The 23,374-nt window shown below is 38.6% G+C and overlaps 1 protein-coding gene across 2 annotated transcripts in view; it reads right to left on the bottom strand.

The window, feature by feature from the left end:
• rnf103 (ring finger protein 103) overlaps positions 1–23,035 on the bottom strand; it is a 42,985-nt gene extending 19,950 nt beyond the window's left edge. The window contains exons 1-4 of one of the 2 annotated variants that reach the window (XM_073042197.1): positions 22,514–23,035; positions 16,233–16,372; positions 13,975–14,090; positions 5,626–8,410 (exon numbers count right to left, since the gene is read on the bottom strand). In XM_073042197.1, coding sequence (XP_072898298.1) covers positions 6,871–8,410; positions 13,975–14,090; positions 16,233–16,372; positions 22,514–22,739 — 2,022 coding nt within the window. In that variant the 5' untranslated portion in view covers positions 22,740–23,035 and the 3' untranslated portion in view covers positions 5,626–6,870. Of the gene's footprint in view, positions 1–5,625; positions 8,411–13,974; positions 14,091–16,232; positions 16,373–22,513 lie in introns of those variants that run through there. The other variant, XM_073042200.1, reaches the window with a different exon arrangement.
• Between the last annotated feature and the right edge of the window lie 339 nt (positions 23,036–23,374).

Genomic DNA, 23,374 nt, shown 5'->3' with positions numbered 1-23,374 from the left:
TGGACCCTTCCTAACTTCACCTCCCAGTGAGGACGCTGCAGACAGCAATGCAAGGGTTGGAGTCTGAACAATAAACCATCTGCTGGGAAGAACTCAACGGGTCGAGTAGCATCAGCAATACCTAATGCAGAGGCTTGACCCAAACATTGACGGTTCCTTTTCTCCCCTTCACCCCAAACAGATGCTGCTCGACCCACTGAGTTCTTCAAGCAGTTTGTTGCTCCTTCTGCTCAAGTCTCAGGGTGGAAAGTTACAATGGCCATGTGACAATGCAAAAGAAATACAAGATTCAAGATTGTTTAATGTCACCGGTGCAGATGCATAAAGAGAACGAGATACTTGTTACTCCAGATCCAATGCAGTACAAAAAATAAAAATATAGGAAACACAATAATAATCACACAATATGAATACATAAGAAAGCTTATATACATAGGTTGATTGTATATCCATTAGTTGACCTATGGGAAATAATAGAGTAGTGGTGGAATTGGTGGTGTGTTGATCGTTCTTACTGCTTGGGGAGCAATGTCAGCCCAAGGCAGTTTTGACCACATGAAAGGGTTGTGGAGTATCCTTCTATAAATTGGTTACCCACAAACTTCACCTCCAAAGCAACAATTGTTTGCTGGAGGAACTCAGCAGTTCAGGCAGCATCTGCAACCCATTCCTGATGCAGGATTTTGACCCCAAAACACTAAGAGTTCCTTTCCTCCCACAGATGCTACTCGACCACTGGGATCCTCCAAAGATTGTCTGTTGCTCCAGTTTGTAGCATCTTCAGTCTCCCATGTTTCCAAACATGTCTCCAAGTTATGTCTTTGAATCATAGATACAGAAGAAAATAGGCTCTTCAGCACACTAAGTTTGTGCTGACCTTCAAACACACATCTATAATTCTATGTTAACCCATCATTCTCTTCACAATCTCATCAAGTTCTCAATTTGACAAGTCACCTACACACCAGGGGCAATTTACACCTCATACATCTTTGGTATATGAGAGGAAACAAGACCATCTAAGGAAAGTATGCAAACTCCACACAGACTGCATCAGAGGTCAGAATCAAAGCCAGGTTTCGGTTGCTTTTGCAGCAGCAACTCTTTAAGTTGTGTCACTGTGCTGTCTGTTTCATGATGGCTTGACCACTGGGTACACAACAGATCCAATTTACATACAGTCTGGTGTCACTGGATTAGGATGTTATATTGAAGTCTTTATTTATTTTTATTACAAAACAGAGTAGGCCCTTCCAGCCCTTCGAGCAGCGCCAGTCAGCAATCACTGATTTATCCATAGCCTAATCATGGGACAATTTACAACTTACCAACCTGGACTGTGGGAAGAAACCCATGCAGTCACGGGGAGAATGTACAAACTCTTTAGAAACTGACCATAAGACATTGGTGAGACCTAAGCTGGAGTATTGTGTGCAGTTCAGGAACGATAACAATAAGATAGAAAGAGTGCAGAGAAGTTTAACAAGGATGTTGCCAGGACTTGAGGATCTGAGTTATAGGGATAGGTTGAATAAATTAGCACTTACTTCCTTAGGGCATAGGAGAATGAGGGGAGAGTTGAAAGAGGTATACAAAATTATGAGGGGTAGAAAGGTGTAATGTTTAAGTAAAGATGAAATGTTTATCAGGGTAACCTGAGAGAGAACTTCTTCGATCAGAGGATGATGAGAGAGTGGATATAAATAAATTACCTACCAGCAGAAGTGGTAGATGTGGGTTTAATTTCAACATTTAAGAGAAATTTGCATAGGTACATGATGGGAGGGGTATGGAGCAGGTTGATGGGATGAGACAGATTGAGAGTTTGGCACAAACTAGGTTCTGTTTCTGTGCTATAGTGTTCTATGATTCTAAGTGGATGTTTAGCAGAAAGTGCAGATCAACACTGCCACCATTACAAACTGTTACGGTAATAGGTGGACAGGGTTTGCGTAGACCAAGACAGCAAAGTCTTGAATGAGCTCAAGTTTTCAGACGTTTATTAGACATAAACTTATCAGATCTGTGTTAGAATCATCAAGGTATATATGTAAAGGCACGGATTAGTTTCAGCAGTGAATAATTAAGACAGGCGCAGAATCTGGCTAGAAATAGGAAGTCAAGGTGAGGTCATATAAATGACATCCAAAACAGAGTTGCAGCCTTATCCATCTTAACATTTAATATGATTCAAAAAGACAGAGTTCATAGAACCTTCATTTATATATTGATCATTATAATTCCATTAAACTATCATTGTTGCATTGAGATTTTGTGTAAACATCCCATTTTCACATTCTTCAGTATTCTTTGATCCATACCCTAGAAGGGCCCAGTGGCTTTCTTAAGTTTTTACCTTGCATAACCTATTGCTAGCTTCACAATTCACTTGATATTTGTTCTTTAGTTTATTTATATTCAAGTTCTTTACAATAACTTCTACTTGAAGGACCCAGTTTCACCTATTTCAGTAAGAAAAACAACTTGCATTTACTGTATATTGCATTTTTCATGACAAAACTGGATGAGTATACCTTCAACTCTCAAGAAGTTTGACACATGCAGGACATTGCAGCTTGCTTGATAGGTACCCTATCCAGAATTGATGTACAGTAGCAGCTATGTGTACCACCTACAGAATGCATTGCAACAACCTAGCAAGACTCCTTAGACAGCACTTTCCAAACCCATAATACCTCTACTGGCTGGAAGAGCATGTCAGCAAAAACATGGGAACACCAACAATTGGAAAGTTGCCACAAACTACTCTGACTTGGAAATATATTGCTATTTCTTCACCCTCACTGGGTCAAAATTCCAGAACTCCAAAACATGCATTGTGCTACTTATCATCCAGAACTCAATAGCAACAGTCTTACCAGAGGCAAAAAGTTAATGGTTGAGGACTTCAGTGCCATTTCATCATGACTGATCCACATTTCTTCTCAGCCCCTATCTCCTGCCCTGACCGATCAAGAATCTCTCAACCTCTGCCTTAAATATACATAAAGACTTGGCCTCTACAACTGCCAGTTGCAAAGAACTCTAAAGAATCGCTGCTCTCTGGCTAAAGAAATTCCTTATCTCCATTCTAAAAGGATGTCCCTCTATTCTGAGGTTGTTGTGACAGGGTCCTGAGTTGACCCTATGAACTGTGCTCTTAACAAGAGAGAGGGAGGGAGGTGTCCAACACAGAGACTTTATTATTAAGAGAGGAGAAGAATGCTCTGAAGATTGATGTTATGGATTCTCAGCAGTTTGTTGACATTTCTACAAGGACACTGCCTGCCTGTAATTTCTTACAGAGAGAGGAGGGCGGAGCAGTTGGATGGACAGCTGGTGTTTAGCATGCTGAGATAAATGCCAGGTCAGCTGCTGGAGCCAGACACACACGGCTTTGGACACTGGATGAGCTTTGCTGTGCCCACTGGAAGGAGGATTTTTTTGGAGGATCGATTAGTGGCTCTCGCAGTGCAAAAAAGGTGTGACCGATGGGAAGTTATTTGTGTGCCCAACCTTTGCCTAGGTTGATAATTCCACCACAGAAGAACAGTCACCTTAATTCTGGTCACAGTCCGTGACTTTAAAAGGATTTTGGAGGACAACGGGAAGATCGATGACACCAGCTCACCTGAAGACCTACACATCTCTCTCTCTCTCCAACTCAACTCAACTAAATACCACAAACTGAACGGAACTTTCTTCATCATCGTAAGACTGTATCCATTTACCCCTAGACTTGAAAAAGTTTGGTTTTCTATTTCCACACATATATGTATCTATAATCATTGCTAACCTGTTTGATATATCTGCATTTATATTATTGTATTGCATAGTTACTAATAAACACTATTAGTTAATAGCAGTACCAGACTCCAAAGTGTTTTCCATTTCTGCTGGGTTTTTTTACCTGTCATGGGGTACGTGACACTGTGTTCTCTGGTCTTAGATTCTTACACCACGGCAAATGTCCTCTCCACACCTACTCTATCAAGGCATTTCACTATTCAATAGGTTTCAATGAGGTTACCCCTTATTCTTCTGAATTCCAGTAAATACAGGCCCAGTGCCTTCAAACATTCTTCATATGACAAGCCATTCAATCCTGGAATCATTTTCATGAACCTCCATTGAACCCTCTCCAGTTTCAGCACATCCTTTCTAAGAAGCCCAAAACTGCTCACAATATTCCACGTGAGGCCTCACCAGTGCTTTAAAGTAACTTTTATATTCTAGTCCTCAACCCTGAAATTCCATTGCATTTTGACTCACTGAATTCTTCAGCTGTCAAACAGTATACACAAAAGCAGAGGTAATCATTTAGTTTTATTTTCAGCTGCTACAATTTATCAAATTTTTACTTTGAAATTGAACAAAAAATAGCTCTTACCAAATCACAGATGACAGTGACAAAGCTATACTGACTTCCCAAATACTGAAAAACACCTTCAGCCTCTCACCACTGACCAGACCAACCTCTGATACCTCATTTGTCATCAATAATTATCTACAATAACATTCATTATCTCCAGCATCCCAAGGATGCTCCACACACTATTTCTTACATATGCTCATTCATTATCTGAAAACATACTCTCAGTATCCATGCAGTAAACATACTGCATCTATCTCACTGCCATTTCTTTTCCATTATCTTTACTTTGTCATCAATATTCCTTTAACCAGAAATTTGCTCCATTAAACAGAGACTACTGTTTTCAATCCTCATTGTTAATTTTATTCTCTGATTATCAACTACATCCCTGTCCTTGAAACATAGAAAACCTACAGCACAATACAGGCCTTTCGGCCTACAAAGTTGTGTCAAACCTGTCCCTACCTCAGAAATTATCAGGCTTACCTATAGCCCTCTATTTTTCAGACATTTAAACAAGGGTCAGTTTGTTGCTTTTCTAGCATATGCAACTGAATAAGCTTGCAACCACTAATCTTCAGAAGCCCTACTTCTATTTTCATAGCAGACTTTTCCTATCAATTGAAATCCTCATCCTTGTTACTGTTACCACAAAGTGACCATTCCAACACTCTTCTGTCCAACTTCCAGCTCATCCTACTCAAACTTAAGTTTGCAACTCATGCTTCAACTTGAACTAAATCCTATTCAATTATCCTTGTGATGGCAGAACTATAGTGGTCACAATGTCTAAATTGTAAACTTTGATTTTAATTTTCTTTCCGTGGCTTTGCTATTTGATATCATTGGAATTTACCCATTGCTTCAATCCTGAAATAGCTGTGTTCCTCCATTTCTAGACTCTCAATCATCCCCAGTTTTAATTATTCCACCATTGGGAGTGTGCACTCTGATCTTAAGTTACTTAAATGTGTAGCACCTGCTTAGCCCACTGATCAGGGTCAGGTGAAGCCATGGGAGCAGGTTGTGGATGGTCCTACGAGCAGCTGGTACGTCACAAGTGATCATCCATCTTGTAAAGACACCGCCCAGACGGCGATGGTAAACCACTTCTGTAGAAAGATTTGTTGATAATAATTGTGGTCACAGACCATGATACAACACATAATGATGATGATCAGTGTCTATTGAAAGTCAATTAGTCTCATATTTTTAAAACATTGCCAACTTGTAAAAAAGGTAGACCTTCATCAAAGGAAAATGTTTATTGTTCAGTTGTTACAAGGAATAATAGAAAATAAATACAGCTTATTGTGAAAATGGTTTGCTATTAGCATTCCATACAAAAGCCAATTCGTTGCCTTATAATTCACCCTTTGACCTTACAGCAATTTCACCATTTAAAAGACAGAAGTATACATCACTGCACATAACATCATCAAATCCAGTACCAGGGATTTTGCTATTGTTTAATATAATATGCAGTAGAAGTACTTCCAGACTGCAAGGACCAAAGGATCTATTTATGGAAATTATTGTTCCTGCCAAATCCAAATCAGCACCTTGGGCCAATTATTTTCCCCGAGTCCTTATTTTACTTTTATATATCTGTATATACATACACACTATAATATATATTTACTTCTTCATTTCACTTATGACCTATAAACTTTGACAATCTTGGCTTTTTCAATGGCTAACACAATTGCTACATGAACTTCATTGTTTTAACCTCAGTGCTATATGTATTATGAGACTTTGGCCTTCATTTTTAAAAATCTGAATTAAAAAATGATTCCCTAGCAAAGAATACAGATGATTCAGCAAGCTACATCTATTTAAGGTACATTCAGTTTATGAAGTATCCAATAAAGTTGGGAATAAAGTGCTAAGCATCTTGGTAATGGTTAAGTGTGTGAAATACTTTTATTGAACCATGTTTTTCTTCCATTTTCAAATCATGTCTTGAATGCTCTTCAAAATGTCTGCAAAAAATGCTTCAATATGAATGATTATACATCTTTTTATTGACTCCCTTTTAGAATAAGACTTGCACTTCAAAATAGCCATGAGCTGTTCCCAGATCTAGGTAATGAAATACCGCCCAATGTTCTGCAACCAGATAAAGAAATTATTTAGAACAAGACAAATATTTTAAATTTAATATTCTTCTAACAAAATCTCAAATCAGGAGGTCTTTTACATTCTCCGTTTGGTGATACCGGTAGTTTAATGGTTGAACATACCAAACAGAATTAACAAGATTTATTGTGCTATTGTTGTAAAGCATCCAGAAATTAACAAGACTGGTAGTAGACTCGTTACTAAATGTAGTGTAGTTATATTGTGGATCAGCTCAAAAAAAATTCTACATAAAAACTAAATTTAAATCACATAAAAGCACAAACATGAACAACAAACATCACAATGCATATTAAGTATTAGATATTTAAGAGCCTGAAATATTGGTTGAAAACATTGCTGAACCATTGTCCTTATCTGATGAAACAATGCTTCTTTTTGTATGAAGCCCATCTGCATACAGGGCAACAATGTCGTCCTCCTGCTAACCAGACCACAATACATTGCTGATGGAACACATGACCACAGGGTAGTCCCATTATTAAGCAACCATTCTGAAAATTCTCCAGGCACACCACACATTCTGAGCAATGGAGCATGTTACTGGGCCAGGTAGACCAATCTGGTTCATCAGCTTCAGTGATGTTTGTGTTTCTGTGTGATTTTGGTGTGCACTGACATGCATTGCCAGAATTTACTTCACAGGTATTGGTTTCTTCACTAGTTTGCACCTTTCCTTCTGCAAGTGTCTGGAGCCCACTTGCCTCTTCACTATCATTTACCCTTGATTTATTGCACACATCATGGCTTTCACTTTCAGAATCACTGTCAGTCTCATGCCAGCTTTCACTTACTTCATCTTCAGAATGCCCTGCAATAGTTTTAAATCGCCATGTTGGTAGGTTCTTTATGTAATCTGTTGGTATTAATGGATGTAGCCACAGATCCGGGAATGCAAGTCTTTCCAACAACAAATTGGGATCTTCCTCCCAATCTAAATTATGAGGATAGTGCTGAAATGAAGCAATTGGATGGAACAAGTAGCTGGTATACCAGTCCCACAGGCTTGACAGCCATTCAAGGTTATTCACATTTACCTCATCTTCATTATTGTTACGTCTTCGCTTTTTCTCAAAGTAATCTATTAACAAACCGTGGCCCAGGTACGTGCTGAGAAATAGAGCAGGATGAGATGAATAGAAAGTCCAATCAGCTCGAACCCAAGAAGCTAAAGTGGTTGTGTTGGCGTACCGCAGAAACTTTAAACTATATTCATAAAAGCTTTCCAAATACGGTAACTGCAAAAATCCTATTATGGGCAGCCAGGACATTATTAATAAGGAGTTATAAGTACCTAGTGTGCTTATAAGAACCACAAATCGCTTTATTGTGGCACCTTGTGTTATAAATAAGTCCATCCATGCCATTAAATTAACAAGAACTAGACTCAAGACAAAGAGATCATTTACTTCAGGCTGTAATGATCGGAGAAATACATCCATTGCATGATGTGATATAAACTCCCCTGTAGTGTTTCCATATTTATAGATACCTTCAGGAGTTTTCACGATATATGCTGGGAATTGATCAACACCAATCTCCTTCATGTATCTGTCACTGTTCCACTTCTGAACATCAACGAAAATGAACTCCACACGTCCTGTAAATTTTACACTGAGAACAGAGTAGAAAGCAGGTGGCTGGTCAAGGCTTGCAAACAAATAGATCTTTACATGGTATCGATCACTTTTATTCCATTCTTCCATCAACTGATCAGGACTTCTGATTGTTTTAATCCGAGATGCCACATGGGTGTTTATCCATTTAAAAATGTGCTCAACTTCAATCCTTCGCCCACGATACTCTTTAAGCATTACTTTCCCTTTTGAAGTGTTAGTTTGTGGAATGGACATTATGAGTGTAGATTTCAACCAATCTCGCTTGCTACAGTATCTACAGGAAAAAAATGCAGATTAAATATAAATACATTTTGTAATTATCTGTACACTTTACACAGAGAAACATCAAGTTATCCATAAATACCACTCCCTTCCAGGAACCACACTGCACATTTACACTCAGTGGCCACTTTATTAGGTCCTCCTGTACATGTGCTCATTAATGTAAATGTCCAATCAGGTGGCAACAATTTAATGCATAAAAGCATGCAGACATACTCAAGATTCATTTGTTATTCAGACCGAACATCAGAATGGGGAAGAAATGTGATCTAAGTGAGTCTGACCATGGAATAATTATTGGTGCGAGTATCTCAGAAACTCCTGATCTCCCAGGATTTTCCCCACATTAAACAATTTTAAAAAGTGAGTGGCAGTTTTGTAGGCAAATGAAAAAGATCAGAGGCGAATGGCCAGACTGGGTCAAGCTGACAAGAAAGCAACAGTAACTCAAATAGCCATGTGTTATAACAGTGGTGTACAGAAGAGCACCTGTGAATGCACAGCATGTCAAACCTTGAAGCAGAAAGGCTTTAACAGAAGACCATGAAGATACACTCAGTAGCTACATTACTAGGTACAGGGGGTGCCCAATAAAGTGGCCACTGAGTGTAGAAGGTTGCTTCAGCAGTGAAATTATCACATAAATTGGACTAAAAGCAGAATCTGATGAAGCTTTTGGGAAGTAAAAGAGATACATTCTGATGGACAGCCAATACAAAATAACTAGTTCATGCTGATGTGTCAGCCGGAGAGGAAATGGCTGACTTTTCTATGACATTATTTAAAGAAACAACAGGTTCCACTAGTACGCTGACAAAAGCCAGATTTCTCTCATCAGTATCAAACATGACTATTCTGGCACTCTACTGACAAACCTGCAGAAACTCATGCTCATTAAAACTTTAGTTCAGTATCTTATTTAATTCCAGGATTTGCTCATCCTTTACGCTTGTGATTCCAAATTCAAATATTTTCCTTTTGATTTTAAGACCTTCCAAAGGTCTTGAACTTTTTGACAGAGTCCTCCACATGATTCAAAGTACTGCAGTACCACGACCTCAAATTCCTTTTTACCCTCACAGATCTTGGCACTCACCCAATTCTGGACTCTTGAGCAGTCCCAATTTTAAATCTCCCTACCTTTAGCAATTGTGATCCCTCAGCAGATTTCGCTTCAAGTCTCCCCTTTGAATGCATCGTTAAATTTCTTTTTAACATTTAACTCTGACCTCACATTCAATCACATTCACGAGACTTTTTGTAAAATATCGTCTTTTATTGTTTATTCAAGGGCCAGGTGCTTTGATTCCTGATGATTTCAGCCCAAAACACATTCCTATCCATAGATGATGAGTTCCTCCAGCATTGTGTATGGTCTTGAGAAGGTGATGATGAGCTGCCTTCATTTACTGCTATGGTCTTTAAGACGTGGGCATACCCAGAGTGCTGCCAGGGACAGAGTTCCAGGATCTTGACTCAGTGAAGTCAGGTTGGTGTGGCCCACAGGGCAACTTCCAGGCAGTGGTGTTTGCTCAGGAGGCGGAAGCCACTGGCTAAGTGAAGCTTATAATCTAACCCCTACTGCACAGGGTGATTTGGGCATTTTCCTGAACTACTGAGAACTTCCTAAGAAGGGGCAGTGTTGGATCTTCTGTTAGGGAATGAGATAGGTCAGGTGATGGAGGTATGTGTTGGGGAGCACTTCGGGTCCAGTGATCACAATGCCATTAGTTTCAATATAATTATGGAGAAGGATAGGACTGGACCCAGGGTTGAGATTTCTGATTAGAGAAAGGCTAACTTTGAGGCGATGCGAAAGGATTTAGAAGGAGTGGATTGGGACAATTTGTTTTATGGGAAGGACGTAATAGAGAAATGGCGGTCATTCAAAGGTGAAACTTTGAGGATACAGAATCTTTATGTTCCTGTTAGGTTGAAAGGAAAGGTTAAAAGTTTGAGAGAGCCATGGTTTTCAAAGGATATTGGAAACTTGGTTAGGAAAAAGAGAGATATCTACAATCAATATAGGCAGCATGGAGTAAATGAGGTGCTCAAGGAATATAAAGAATGTAAGAAGAATCTTAAGAAAGAAATTAGAAAAACTAAAAGAAGATACGAGGTTGCTTTGGCAAGTAAGGTGAAAATAAATCCGAAGGGTTTCTACAGTTATATTAATAGAAAAAGGATAGTGAGGGATAAAATTAGTCCCTTAGAGAATCAGAGTGGACAGCTATGTGTGGAGCCGAAAGAGATGGGGGAGATTTTGAACAATTTATTTTCTTCGGTATTCACCGAGAAGGATATTGAATTGTGTAAGGTAAGGGAAACAAGTAGGGAAGTTATGGAAACTATGACAATTAAAGAGGAAGTACTGGCGCTTTTAAGGAATATAAAAGTGGATAAATCTCCGGGTTCTGACAGGATATTCGCTAGGACCTTGAGGGAGGTTAGTGTAGAAATAGCAGGGGCTCTGACAGAAATATTTCAAATGTCATTAGAAACGGGGATGGTGCCGGAGGATTGGCGTATTGTTCATGTGGTTCCATTGTTTAAAAAGGGTTCTAAGAGTAAACCTAGCAATTATAGGCCAATCAGTTTGATGTCAGTGGTGGGTAAATTAATGGAAAGTATTCTTAGAGATGGTATATATAATTATTTAGATAGACATGGTCTGATTAGGAACAGTCAATATGGATTTGTGGGTGCAAGGTCATGTTTGACAAATCTTACTGGATTTTTTGAAGAGGTTATGAGGAAAGTTGACAAGGGTAAAGCAGTGGATGTTGTCTATATGGACTTCAGTAAGGCCTTTGACAAGGTTCCGCACGGAAGGTTAGTTAAGAAGGTTCAATCGTTAGGTATTAATATTGAAGTAGTAAAATGGATTCAACAGTGGCTGGATGGGAGATGCCAGAGAGTAGTGGTGGAAAACTGTTTGTCAGGTTGGAGGCCGGTGACTAGTGGTGTGCCTCAGGGATCTGTACTGGGTCCAATGTTGTTTGTCATGTACATTAATGATCTGGATGATGGGGTGGTAAATTGGATTAGTAAGTATGCAGATGATACTAAGGTAGGTGGCGTTGTGGATAATGAAGTAGGTTTTCAAAGTTTGCATAGAGATTTAGGCCAGTTAGAAGAGTGGGCTGAGTGATGGCAGATGGAGTTTAATGCTGATAAGTGTGAGGTGCTACATAGGACATACATGGTAAATGGTAGGGCACTGAAGAATGCAGTAGAACAGAGTGATCAGGAATAATGGTGCATAGTTCCCTGAAGGTGGAATCTCATGTGGATAGGGTGGTGGTGAAAGCTTTTGGTATGTTGGCCTTTATAAATCAGAGCATTGAGTATAAGAGTTGGGATGTAATGTTAAAATTGTATAAGGCATTGGTAAGGCCGAATTTGGAGTATTGTGTACAGTTCTGGTCACCGAATTATAGGAAAGATGTCAACAAAATAGAGAGAGTACAGAGAAGATTTTCTTGAATGTTACCTGGGTTTCAGCACCTAAGTTACAGGGAAAGATTGATAGATAGATAGATAGATAGATAGATACTTTATTCATCCCCATGGGGAAATTCAACTTTTTTCCAATGTCCCATACACTTGTTGTAGCAAAACTAATTACATGCAATACTTAACTCAGTAAAAAAATATGATATGCATCTAAATCACTATCTCAAAAAGCATTAATAATAGCTTTTAAAAAGTTCTTAAGTCCTGCGGTTGAATTGTAAAGCCTAATGGCATTGGGGAGTATTGACCTCTTCATCCTGTCTGAGGAGCATTGCATCGACAGTAACCTGTCGCTGAAACTGCTTCTCTGTCTCTGGATGGTGCTATGTAGAGGATGTTCAGAGTTTTCCATAATTGATCGTAGCCTACTCAGCGCCCTTCGCTCAGCTACCGATGTTAAACTCTCCAGTACTTTGCCCACGACAGAGCCCGCCTTCCTTACCAGCTTATTAAGACGTGAGGCGTCCCTCTTCTTAATGCTTCCTCCCCAACACGCCACCACAAAGAAGAGGGCGCTCTCCACAACTGACCTATAGAACATCTTCAGCATCTCACTACAGACATTGAATGACGCCAACCTTCTAAGGAAGTACAGTTGAACAAGTTAGGTCTTTATTCTTTGGAGCGTAGAAGGTTGACGGGGGACTTGATAGAGGTATTTAAAATTATGAGGGAATAGATAAGAGTTGACATGGATAGGCTTTTTCCATTGAGAGCAGGGGAGATTCAAACAAGAGGACATGAGTTGCAACTTAGGGGGCAAAAGTTTAAGGGTAACATGAGGGGGAACTTCTTTACTCAGAGAGTGGTAGCTGTGTGGAATGAGCTTCCAGTAGAAGTGGTAGAGGCAGGTTCTGTATTGTCATTTAAAGCAAAATTGGATAGGTATATGGACAGGAAAGGAATGGAGGGTTATGGGCTGTGTGTGGGTCAGTGGGATTAGGTGAGAGTAAGCGTTCGGCATGGACTAGAAGGGCCGAGATGGCCTGTTTCTGTGCTGTAATTGTTATATGGTTATATGATTACTGCAGCCCTAGTGGTGAAGCTATTCCCACATTACTGTTAAATTTATCAAATTTCAAACCATGAACCCAAAAACTGAAAGAACAATGATAGTGAGGGTGTTTATAACTGAGAGACAAAACTTCAAGCTGTGCCTGTGGATGATGTTGTCAAGTTAGCATGTAGATGAGCTGACTCTGTGAGGTTAATGCTTTAAAGGCAAGAAAGGGAAGCTACTGCTGGAGATGAGGTGCCCTTATTCAACTATGTAGGAACAGGGCCCCTTGGGATAAACCCAAAGATCTAGACTAGTAAAAGTGGGTTGATTATTTCATACACTTGGCGAGTACTAGAAGGCAAAGCCACAATCTTGAAGAATGCAATTTATGTTTAAGTGTGTCCATTTGCTATTAAGTATGTTGCTTACTTTTGACAACCAAGCAAAATGCTTTATCTGGCCAGTAGCCATATTCTAGTTTTCAAATGAGTTAGATTTAATGCTTATATTGATTAGTATTTCTTTTGCTCTTGATCTACAAGTAAAACTGTAGCTATAATAAAAAAGATATGCTGAATATGCCTTGTATATAAAATTTACACATCTAAACTGCACTGAAAATTAAATTTTTATTCGTTAGTTCCTATTATTTGCACACTAAAATGTGCATTGAAGTGAAAGATGATTTAGTTGCTGCCACAGCTCTTTCTGTGGGGTAGAAACAAAGGCATTACTAGTATTGTGACATGTCCAGTATTATATATTTTTAAAAAAATCACAAGGCAGATGGTCCCTCTGACAGTGTATAGCCAAAAAAGTGCTTTTAAATATTTACTCTCTATACAAGACTTTTCCTTCTTCATTATTAAAGGTCTTAATCATTGTGTAAATATCATAATGCATATACACTAAAAGCATTTGTTTCTGTCTAATTCTGCAAAAAATGTTTGGTCAGGCCATTTACAACAATTAACAATTTCTGCAGTTTAACTACACATACTGTGAAATGTTTTAGAATACAAGTACTCCAAAAAGCTTACTTGGGGTCACTTGAACAATTGAAAGCTCCTGTACGTATACCAAACTGGGACACTTTCTTCACCATCTTGTGCCATTGATCCTTGCCCAATAAAGGATCCTTATCTTTAGCCACAACCTGTGAAATAATGGCAGTGGTTACTTGAAAACAAATAAGTTATTATTCAGAATAATAATTATTCTCAGCCCTGACAAAAGTTAATCAACCTGAAATGTTTTAGGTTATTTCTCTCCCAACAAAAGCTGCCTGACCTGCTAAGTATTTCCAGTATTGTATTTTTAATCCTGATCATGCCTCGATCTTAAACACCAAGCTAAATGATTTGTGACCTACATTAAGTTTATAAACAGCATGCCCAATGTGCTTCTGTAAACTGAAAAGAAACTTCTCAATTTAACCCGAACTTTCCAATATTATCTGTAATTCTGCATTTTTCCAGGGCCTCTCTGTATTTAGTAGCATTCATCTTCCTATTAATCCTGACCAGATTTCAAGTCCCTGTTGCTGAAAAGCATCCTATAGCATGATGCTACCTCCACCATACTTTACAACAGGGATGGTGTTACCTGGCTGATGCACAGTATTAAGATTTATGCCACACCAAGAAAAAAAACATATCCTTGTCTGTTAAGACTTTGCAAAGTCACTTAAAAGATACAGTAAAGATGTGGAAGGAGGTCTTGTAGTTGAAAGAGACTAAAGTGGAACATTTTGGCCTCAACACTAAGTGGAACGTGTGGTGTCTATCAGCCAGGTAACACCCTCCCTAAAGTAAAGTATAGTGGAGGTTGCATCATGCTGTGGGGATGCTTTTCAGCAGCAGAGACTGGAAATCTGGTTAGGATTGACAGGAAGATGAATGCTGCTAAATACAGAGATCTTGAATAAAAACCTGCTAGTATCTGCCAGAAAGCTTAAACTGGGGAGGAAGATCATCTTTCAGCAGGATAATAACCCAAAGCACACTGCTAGAACAACCATGGAGTGGCTTCAAATGAAAAAATTGATGGCCCAGTCCTGACCTTAACCAGGTCGAACATCTCTAGCAAGACCTCAAGATTGCCACTCTCTAACTAACCTGGCAGAGCTTGAGCAATTTTGCAAGGAGGAATAGACAAATCACATTGTGCAAAGCTGATGGAGACTTCTCCAAAAGACTACTGGCTATAATAGCCGCAGAATACTGAGCAAAAGTGGGGGGGGGGGGGGGTGAGTACTTCTGACATGTCAGTTTTCGCATTTAGTTTTTCATTCTTTACAATTTTTCCCTGTTTCTTGGGGCTCTACTGTGGGGGAGAAAAAAAAGGAGCATGTGATTCACAAATACAAATTCTCAGTTAAACTGAATAAAACCCCAGATTGTAATACTTATTTATGTGAACAAGAGTGGGGGCTGAATACATTTTCAGGGCACATTATGTCATGAATGCTGTTGTTTTGTGGCAGCAGTACAATGCAATACATGAAAAATGATATATCGGTAAATTACAATAATATATTTTAAAATCAATAAAGTGGTGCAACGAAAATAGTGAGGGAGTGTTTGTGAGTTGGTTCATTGTCCACTCAGAAATCTGACAGTGGAGGGGAAGAAGCTGTGCCTAAAACATTGAGTGTGCCTCTTCAGGATCCTGTACCTCCTCTCAAATGGTAGTAATAAGAGAGAGCATGGCCTGGGTGAAGGGGATTCTTAATGATGGATGAAGCTTTTTTGAGGTATCGTCTTTTGAAGATGTCCTCAATGCTAGGGAGGAATCATCCCACAGCATCTATCAACAGCTTGGGGTTTGGATGTCACACCAGACTCCCATGCCCCTTTTTCAGCACGGTAATCAATATTCACTTTTCAAGCCCAAATAGAATTCTAATGGGATAAGCAACAAATTAAACTTAGGATGCAATTACCACTACTTCTCAATGTTAGATTTGTGTTTTAGACTATAGTCTAAAAATATCTTAAATGCTGTTAGCATTTACTACTTACTACAACAAACTCCAAAAGTAGATCAACAAATATAGTGAGTTTAATACTATTGAACAATTAACAATGACAACTCAGCCGCAAACATGGCTGTCATTTATGACTAAAACAGAACAACATACAGGTTCTCTAACTACAATTTTTAAAATAGCAATCATTATTGCTGTTAAAATATCTCCCTCCTACAAATTTCATTACATACATTTTAAAACAATTACTAGTTTAAAATATTATTGAAGTCTTAACACAGCATTTTGAAAAAATACAGAAGTAATTACTTGGACCAGCCATATTCCATCTTTAGTGTCTTCCACCTGCTCATAGAAATGCATCTCGCCATTGAAGTTAGTGCTGGCAGTAGATTCTGAAGCTTCCTCTTCACGAAGTGCAGAATAAAGCTCGCCCTCCATCAAATCACCTGAATAAAAATACACTGAAAATAGTACAGAAGCACCAATATTTAAAATCTTAAGAAAATAACAGAACATGGTAAAGTGATATCAAGGTGAAAGGTCAGTCATAATCATTTCCAGTTACATCTTTAAACTTCTCCCTCTAACCTGAACAAAATGTCTTCTGATATTTCTACCCTAAGGAAAAGAGTCTGACTGGTTATGGTTTCTATGCTTCTCAACTTCTTAAAAAAAAAATCACGTCTCCCCACAGCCTATGACACTTTAGGGAGAACAATCCAGTTTGTCCAACCTTTCCTTATAGCTTATACCTTCTAATATTGGCAGCATCCTGGTAAACCTCTCTGCATACTCTCCACATCCGTCCTAAAATGGGGCGACCAAAACTGCAGACAATACTCCGATTAATGTCTTATCTACCTGCAGGATTACTTCTTTACTCCTACCAATGAGGCATTATTGTGGTAAATTTCTTCATTATTCTGGTGGCTTAAAATGTCTTCCTAAAGAAGAGTACCCAGAATTAGAAAATAATTTGATTAGGCCAAATCATTTAGAATTTCTCTTTCCTTTAGAAAACTAAACACCTCAAACTCTTGTTTAATGAACTGCTACTTTTAAGGAACTGTATAGTTGAAACCTTGTGACCTCCAACTTTTGAATTTAAAACATTCATATTTAACTTCCATTATTTAAGCATGTGATCCCTGATTTTTTTTTTTGCATCAGATGTCATCTGACAATCAATGAAAACAGTGAAAATTTTATATCAATATTGCATTTTGAATACATTAACAGAACACAGGAATTTGAATGATAGTCTATTATGAGAAGTTTAAATCATACACCCTTTCATCTTTCTAATGCTTAATACATTGTACATTACTCATAATAAATTTATTATATTTGAATAATTCAACAGATATCTATAAGCACTTCCATGTTATAACTTGGCTAAACTGCTAAAGGTGCTGTACTTAATTTTTTTAAAAACTGGAGAAAATAGGTGACATAAAAGGAACCAGATTCAAATAGGCAATCATAAAAAACCTACCGGATCACTAAAGACCTTTAGAAAAGGAAAACTGCAGTATTCATTCAATATTAGTTCTCAGGTTGATTAGGATTTTTATTTAAATTAATATTTTGCTTTACATGAGATTACAGGACCACTGGAGACACAAGAGACTGCAGATGCTAGAATCTGGAGCGGGAAGAAAAACACTGCTGAAAGAACTCAACTGGTCACAGAGCATTTGTGGAGGCAAAGGGATGGTCGATGTTTTAACCATTACTGAAAGAATACTGGAAATCATGCCTTGTTATGTAAAAATGAATCTCCGGCTAACTTCAACAGACAAGAACAAGGATACACTTTCTATATTTTTAAGTATGTATTATATGGAATCATTTTCCTGTAATTAACCTCTTATCACTGGTAGTTTGCAGTATCTACATAACCATTGATAGTATAGAAATTTCTTGTAATATTCTATATATAAATGTGAATATTGAAAAGGAAAATACTGAAAAAATACACACAGACAAGTGCCCAACAAGTTTTGTAATTATTAAAATAGTAATTTCAACAGTAACATCTGTGAATGTACATGTCCAATTAAATACTTGTTATCCTTGGAATTGTTCTGTCTATTCACAAGTCACCTCTGTAGTATTCTGGCAAGAACGTTAACACATGTAAATATAAAGGCAAAAGGTGTAGTGCTGGTGTTACAGATACATACTAAACATGCTAGAGATAATTAGTTCATTTTGTGTCCATTTAGAGCTTATATCGCTGTGCAAGTGAACAGTATTTTAAATCTTAATTCCAAATCTCTCCTAAGCACTTTAGTGAGTTTAGAACATTTAACCCTTCAGGATATTGTAAATAATCCTTTTCTCTTCTACCCTGTCTAAATTCTTCTTTCACTTTCCTGAACATGATTTGGCAGGAAGTCAAATATTCTGACTTGGATTTCCTGATTCCAGTTCTATGACGTTTTGACTTGGAGACCATAAGGTGATGGTGCTGCAAGGTTTAACAAACAGGGGAGGGATAAGTACTCCTGCTCCTCAAGCTACGTTATGAAGAGAATTACCTATCCATACCTTTAAACCCTACCACAACTGGTAATACAGTCACTTTAGTTGGGTATGATTCTCTTCAGAGGGTTTGCCTATTAATGGATCCTCAGGTGGCTATAGATGCTGATCCGGATCTACATAACTGGGATGTTAGAGTGAATTCCCTTAATGGAGAACACCTGTAAGTGACCTTGTTTAACGTCGGGAGGCTGATGCATGTGCAGCCGCCATGCGGTCCTTAACAAATCAGGGGCAGGGTCCAGTGGCATGGAATGCACGACGATAATGCAGGCTTTCTTTGCCTTCTCTGCCATTGTGAAGGATCATCATCTTCCACCAGCTCCACTGCTGACATCTTGGTTGGAACAATCTTTGTTTTGAACCTCCCCCTTGACTTTACTGCTGTGGGTGACCCTACCAAGAGCTAAGCACCAAATGGACAAACTTCAAAAGGCATCGCTGTCAGGATCTCCAGAACTCACAAGCCTCTCCACCATGAAAAGATGACGATCCTCGGATTATACCTTCTACAAACATTAATTTTTCAAAATGCAGGTTCTGCAAATCTGAAGAGAAAATACTGAAAGTTTTTCAGGTCAAGTCATGTCAGAGACAAGAGCACAGAGACTGTTTCCCTTGATATTCAGCCTCATTTTGTGCGTATTCCAGCATTTTCCAAGATTAATATTTACCTCTTTCCAGTTCCTACATTCTGATTTGGAGATGGAAATCAAAATGTTCCTGCCTTCCTTCATTGCTTCATTTCCTCCAAAATCTGGGAATCTTGAGTGCCATGGGAAAACCTGTTTATAGTTTTTCCACTCTCCAGTATGTAGAGCTTGAGCAGGCAAATTATTTAAATTAATGTTGTATGGAATGTAATGCAATGATAATATACCAAACAGAAAAAAATCCCACCAATATGGTTATTATGACAATAAAAGGAATTTTAGAATAGTATCATTAAGGGATGTTTCAATAATATTGCATTTTGAGGAAGCATTGTTGAAATTTTAAAACATTTTCAGGGTTCTCAAAAAGCAAGGAAAAGAAAACTAACTATTTCTTTTTGCACCACCTCAGTCTGCAATACAATATTTTGCACCATTCCATTCTCTGTGCCCTGGTCATTGTGCTTATTATCACCATGTATACTGTTTTCTGTGATCTTCATGGAGCAAGTCATTTAATTGTACCCTCATATATACAACAATAAACTAACCTGAACCTAAACTCGTCATTATTTTTAGTTACAATTGCCTGAGCATATTTAAAGCAGAGGCTTATAGGTTTTTGATTAGCAAAGACATCAAAAGTTATGGATAAAATGGGGTTGACAGGGATAATAAATCATCTATAATGGATGGAATGGATGGAAAGCAGACTTGATGGGTTGAATAGCCCAATTTGTTCCCATGTCTTATGGTCTTAAATTTTCTTTTATACACAAGACTATATTTTCCCCTTAGAAAAGTTTAAGTAGGTTAACTATTTCTGACGAAACATTACCTTAGAAGTAAAATACATATCAATTATTTGGAATACGACTTTGAACAGGTGCTAGGGAGAAGGTATTAGAGGATTGCAGGAAAAATATTGGAAACATTACAGCTACTTTGTAGTTGCCAACAGTAAATTAGGTGTAACACTTTTCTCTGAATGTTATGGGTTAAAGTCCAACTTCTGAGATACGACTGAAGTCTAAGGGTTCGGCATTCTGCATTCTACGGGAGTTCTGCATAGTTGGAAGAAAGTCCCTTTAGAAGAGTGACATATCCTAGTATCAACAAATGCATCAATGTCCTAACTATTTTGCTACAATTTTCCACCTGTTCACATTACAATGAGCTTCATCTCTAGTGTGTTAATATTTATTCATCATCAACAAATAGATTTGATCATTATGATATTATTAATAATGGATTTTGTTCTGTACATTTAGTTGCAGAGTCTCTTCTGTTACTAAAGCAACTTCAATCCAAAAAGCTCCTTGGGCATACCGATATAGCAAAAGGCAGTGAATGCAAGTACTTTTTTCTCCTCAAAATCAACACTGCAAAGCTTGTACATTCCTGCTGAAATCAAACTAAATCCACTCCCACTGAGTTAGCCATATGCTTTATTACCAAATATGCACAACAATAGAAGACCGGATTTCAGCCAACACTCTTTCCCAATTATCAAATTCAAATGTATTTTGACCAGAACCTTCGCATTCACACTTATCTGATATTGCCTTTTTTTACATGTTTTTAATAACTTTAATTGTTTAGAAATAGTAAAAGTTCTCCCCAAGAATAGAGATCCAGCAGACAACGTGTCTATTTCAACACTGGAATCATATGAACATATTTATCCTGATACTGTCATTTTTATTTTTTAACATAACCTTTCTGATTGTCCATTTGTTTTTATAAAAGCTGCTTCGTCAGGTTATTATTTAAATAGACAATATGGTTTTCTTTAGGGAATAGTGATTGTGCAGCCGTTAGTGTGGAGGTAATCTGGAGGCCTGGAACTAATAAAGAGAAAACCAAGTTTGAATCCTCACAAATTAGCTGTTAAATGTTTTAAAATTTAGAAAAACTGAAAAAGGCATTTTAAATAAGTAACAGATGCAAACATTCTAGTACTTGAATAGATTATACATAATACTGTTTCTGATTTAATGTGACAAACAGATTGGAAGTTCACTTTCTCTTAATTGCACAACATTGGTGCATTTTTCAAGGCAATCATGTCATGTTCAACATAAAAGATTAAATATATAAAAGGGACCTGAGGGATAACTTGTTCATGCAGAGGACAATGTGTGTATGGAGTGAGCTGCCAGGAGTCAAGGCAGGTACAATAGCAACAACTGTTTGAGTACATGCATAGGAAAGGTTGAGAGGGATATGGGCCAAATGCAGGCAAGTGGTCCTGGCTTGGTGGGGCAACGTGGTCAGTATGGACAAGTTTGACCAAAAGGCCTTTCTATATCCTTTCTACATTACTCTGTGAATCAACATTCAAGTTCACACATTAAGTCTGACTCTCCTAAAGTTGTTGAACAAATTATCCATTGATTTATACACTCAGTGATCACTTCATTCAGTAAATCCTGTACCTAATAAAGTGACCACTGAGTGTATGGTCATGGTCTTCTGCTGCTGCAGCCCATCCACTTCAAGGTTTGACATGTTGATAGTTCAGAGATGCTCCTCTGCACACCACTGCCACAGCAGGTGGATATTTGAGTTATTGTCGCCTTCCCGTCAGCTTGAACCAGTCTGGCCATTCTCCTCTGACCACTCTCATTAACAAGACATTTTTGCCCACAGAAGTACTGCTCACTGGATGATTTTTGTTTTCTGCACCATTCTCTGTAAACCCTAAAGACTATTGTTCTCAGAGATACCAAGCCACCCCATCTGGCGTCAACAATCATTCCGCAACTTCACTTAGATAACATTTCTTCCCAATTCTGACGTTTGGCCTGAACAAGAGACACTCTTGACCATATCTATAAGCTTTTATGCACTGAGCTGCTGCCACATGATTTGCTGATTAGATATTGCATTAATTAGGTATACAGGTGTATCTAATAAAGAGGCTACTGAGCATACGTTTAATAAAAACACGGGAAATATTGATATATTAAAACCAACAATATCACTATGGATGAAATGTCAAAACTCCTCCTATAAAACAGGCAAATTTGCAAAATACTTTCAACATAACGTCTCGTTAACAATTTGCAAATAACCTACTGCATAAGGTATTTGGAAATCCTGCAACTCCTCAAGTCGCAACATTAATCTAAAAAATAAAGCAAAAAATTCAGAATAAGGTGACATAATATAGAAGTCACCCAATGATAAGTGTTCTTGAAATATCAATTCCTAGTGGATGAATACCTTGGAGACAGAATGTACTTGTCCCCACCCCATCACCTGATTATTAATACAAACAAAATAATTGAAAACAGGTCAGTCAGTATCTGCTAAGAAAACATCTCAGGTTTTCGTGTGGGTGGTATTGCATCAACACTCTTTGGAGGCGAGTATATTTCATACCTGATTTCTGCACCAGCTCCCTGACATCTTTCTTCTCGGGCAGGCCAGCGTAGCAGATGCCTCTACACTCTAGGATCGTCCGCAGCTTCTTGAAGCTCAACGCCACTGGGTCTACCAACTTCGTGGCGAAGACTCCGGTCTCGTACCAGACGATGGCTTCGAAAAACCGGGCCAGCACAAAGAGGACCAGGAAGTAGAGGAGCAAGAAGAACAGCTTGAGCCACATCTTGGGGCGGGGAGAAGCGGACTGCGCTGTTAAACGGGGCACCCCGGCATCTCAGTCCGACTGCAGCCTTATCGGAAATATTTCCGTCGTCAAAATCCGAATTAATATGTATCTCTCTCTCTCTCTCTCTCCAATTTATCAATAAGGGAGAGCGCCGGTCGCTTTTGTTATTGTTGTCAGGCCGATGTTTATCACCTCAGGGTTCAGGCCCGCCCTTCGCCACGGCGCAGCACCATTTTCCGCGGCCGCGATCGACACGGCGCCGGCACTCTAACCATTGGCGCCTGCGCACAACTCTTCTAATCGGACAATGCGTGACCAGCTCATTTGCATGAATGTTAATTTAATCCTGACAGAGCCGAAGATGTGGGCAACCGCTCCAACGCTGGTTCACTGGAACAACTGCACAGCAGTATATTCACCTGAATAAAATAAATAAAAAGTGTTGCAACACACATAAAGTGCTGGATGAACTCAGCAGGCCAGGCAGTATCTTTGGAAAAGAGGAACTAGTCGACATTTCGGGTCAAGAACCTTCATCATGACTTTATTCCAGACCCGATGAAGGGTCCCGGCCCAAAACATAGACTGTTTGCTCTTTTCCATAGATGCTGCCTGGCCTGCAGAGTTCCTCC

Source organism: Hemitrygon akajei, chromosome 4 (genome assembly GCF_048418815.1).
Source record: "Hemitrygon akajei chromosome 4, sHemAka1.3, whole genome shotgun sequence".
NCBI lineage: Eukaryota > Metazoa > Chordata > Chondrichthyes > Myliobatiformes > Dasyatidae > Hemitrygon > Hemitrygon akajei.
This window is presented reverse-complemented; position numbering and strand designations above follow the sequence as displayed.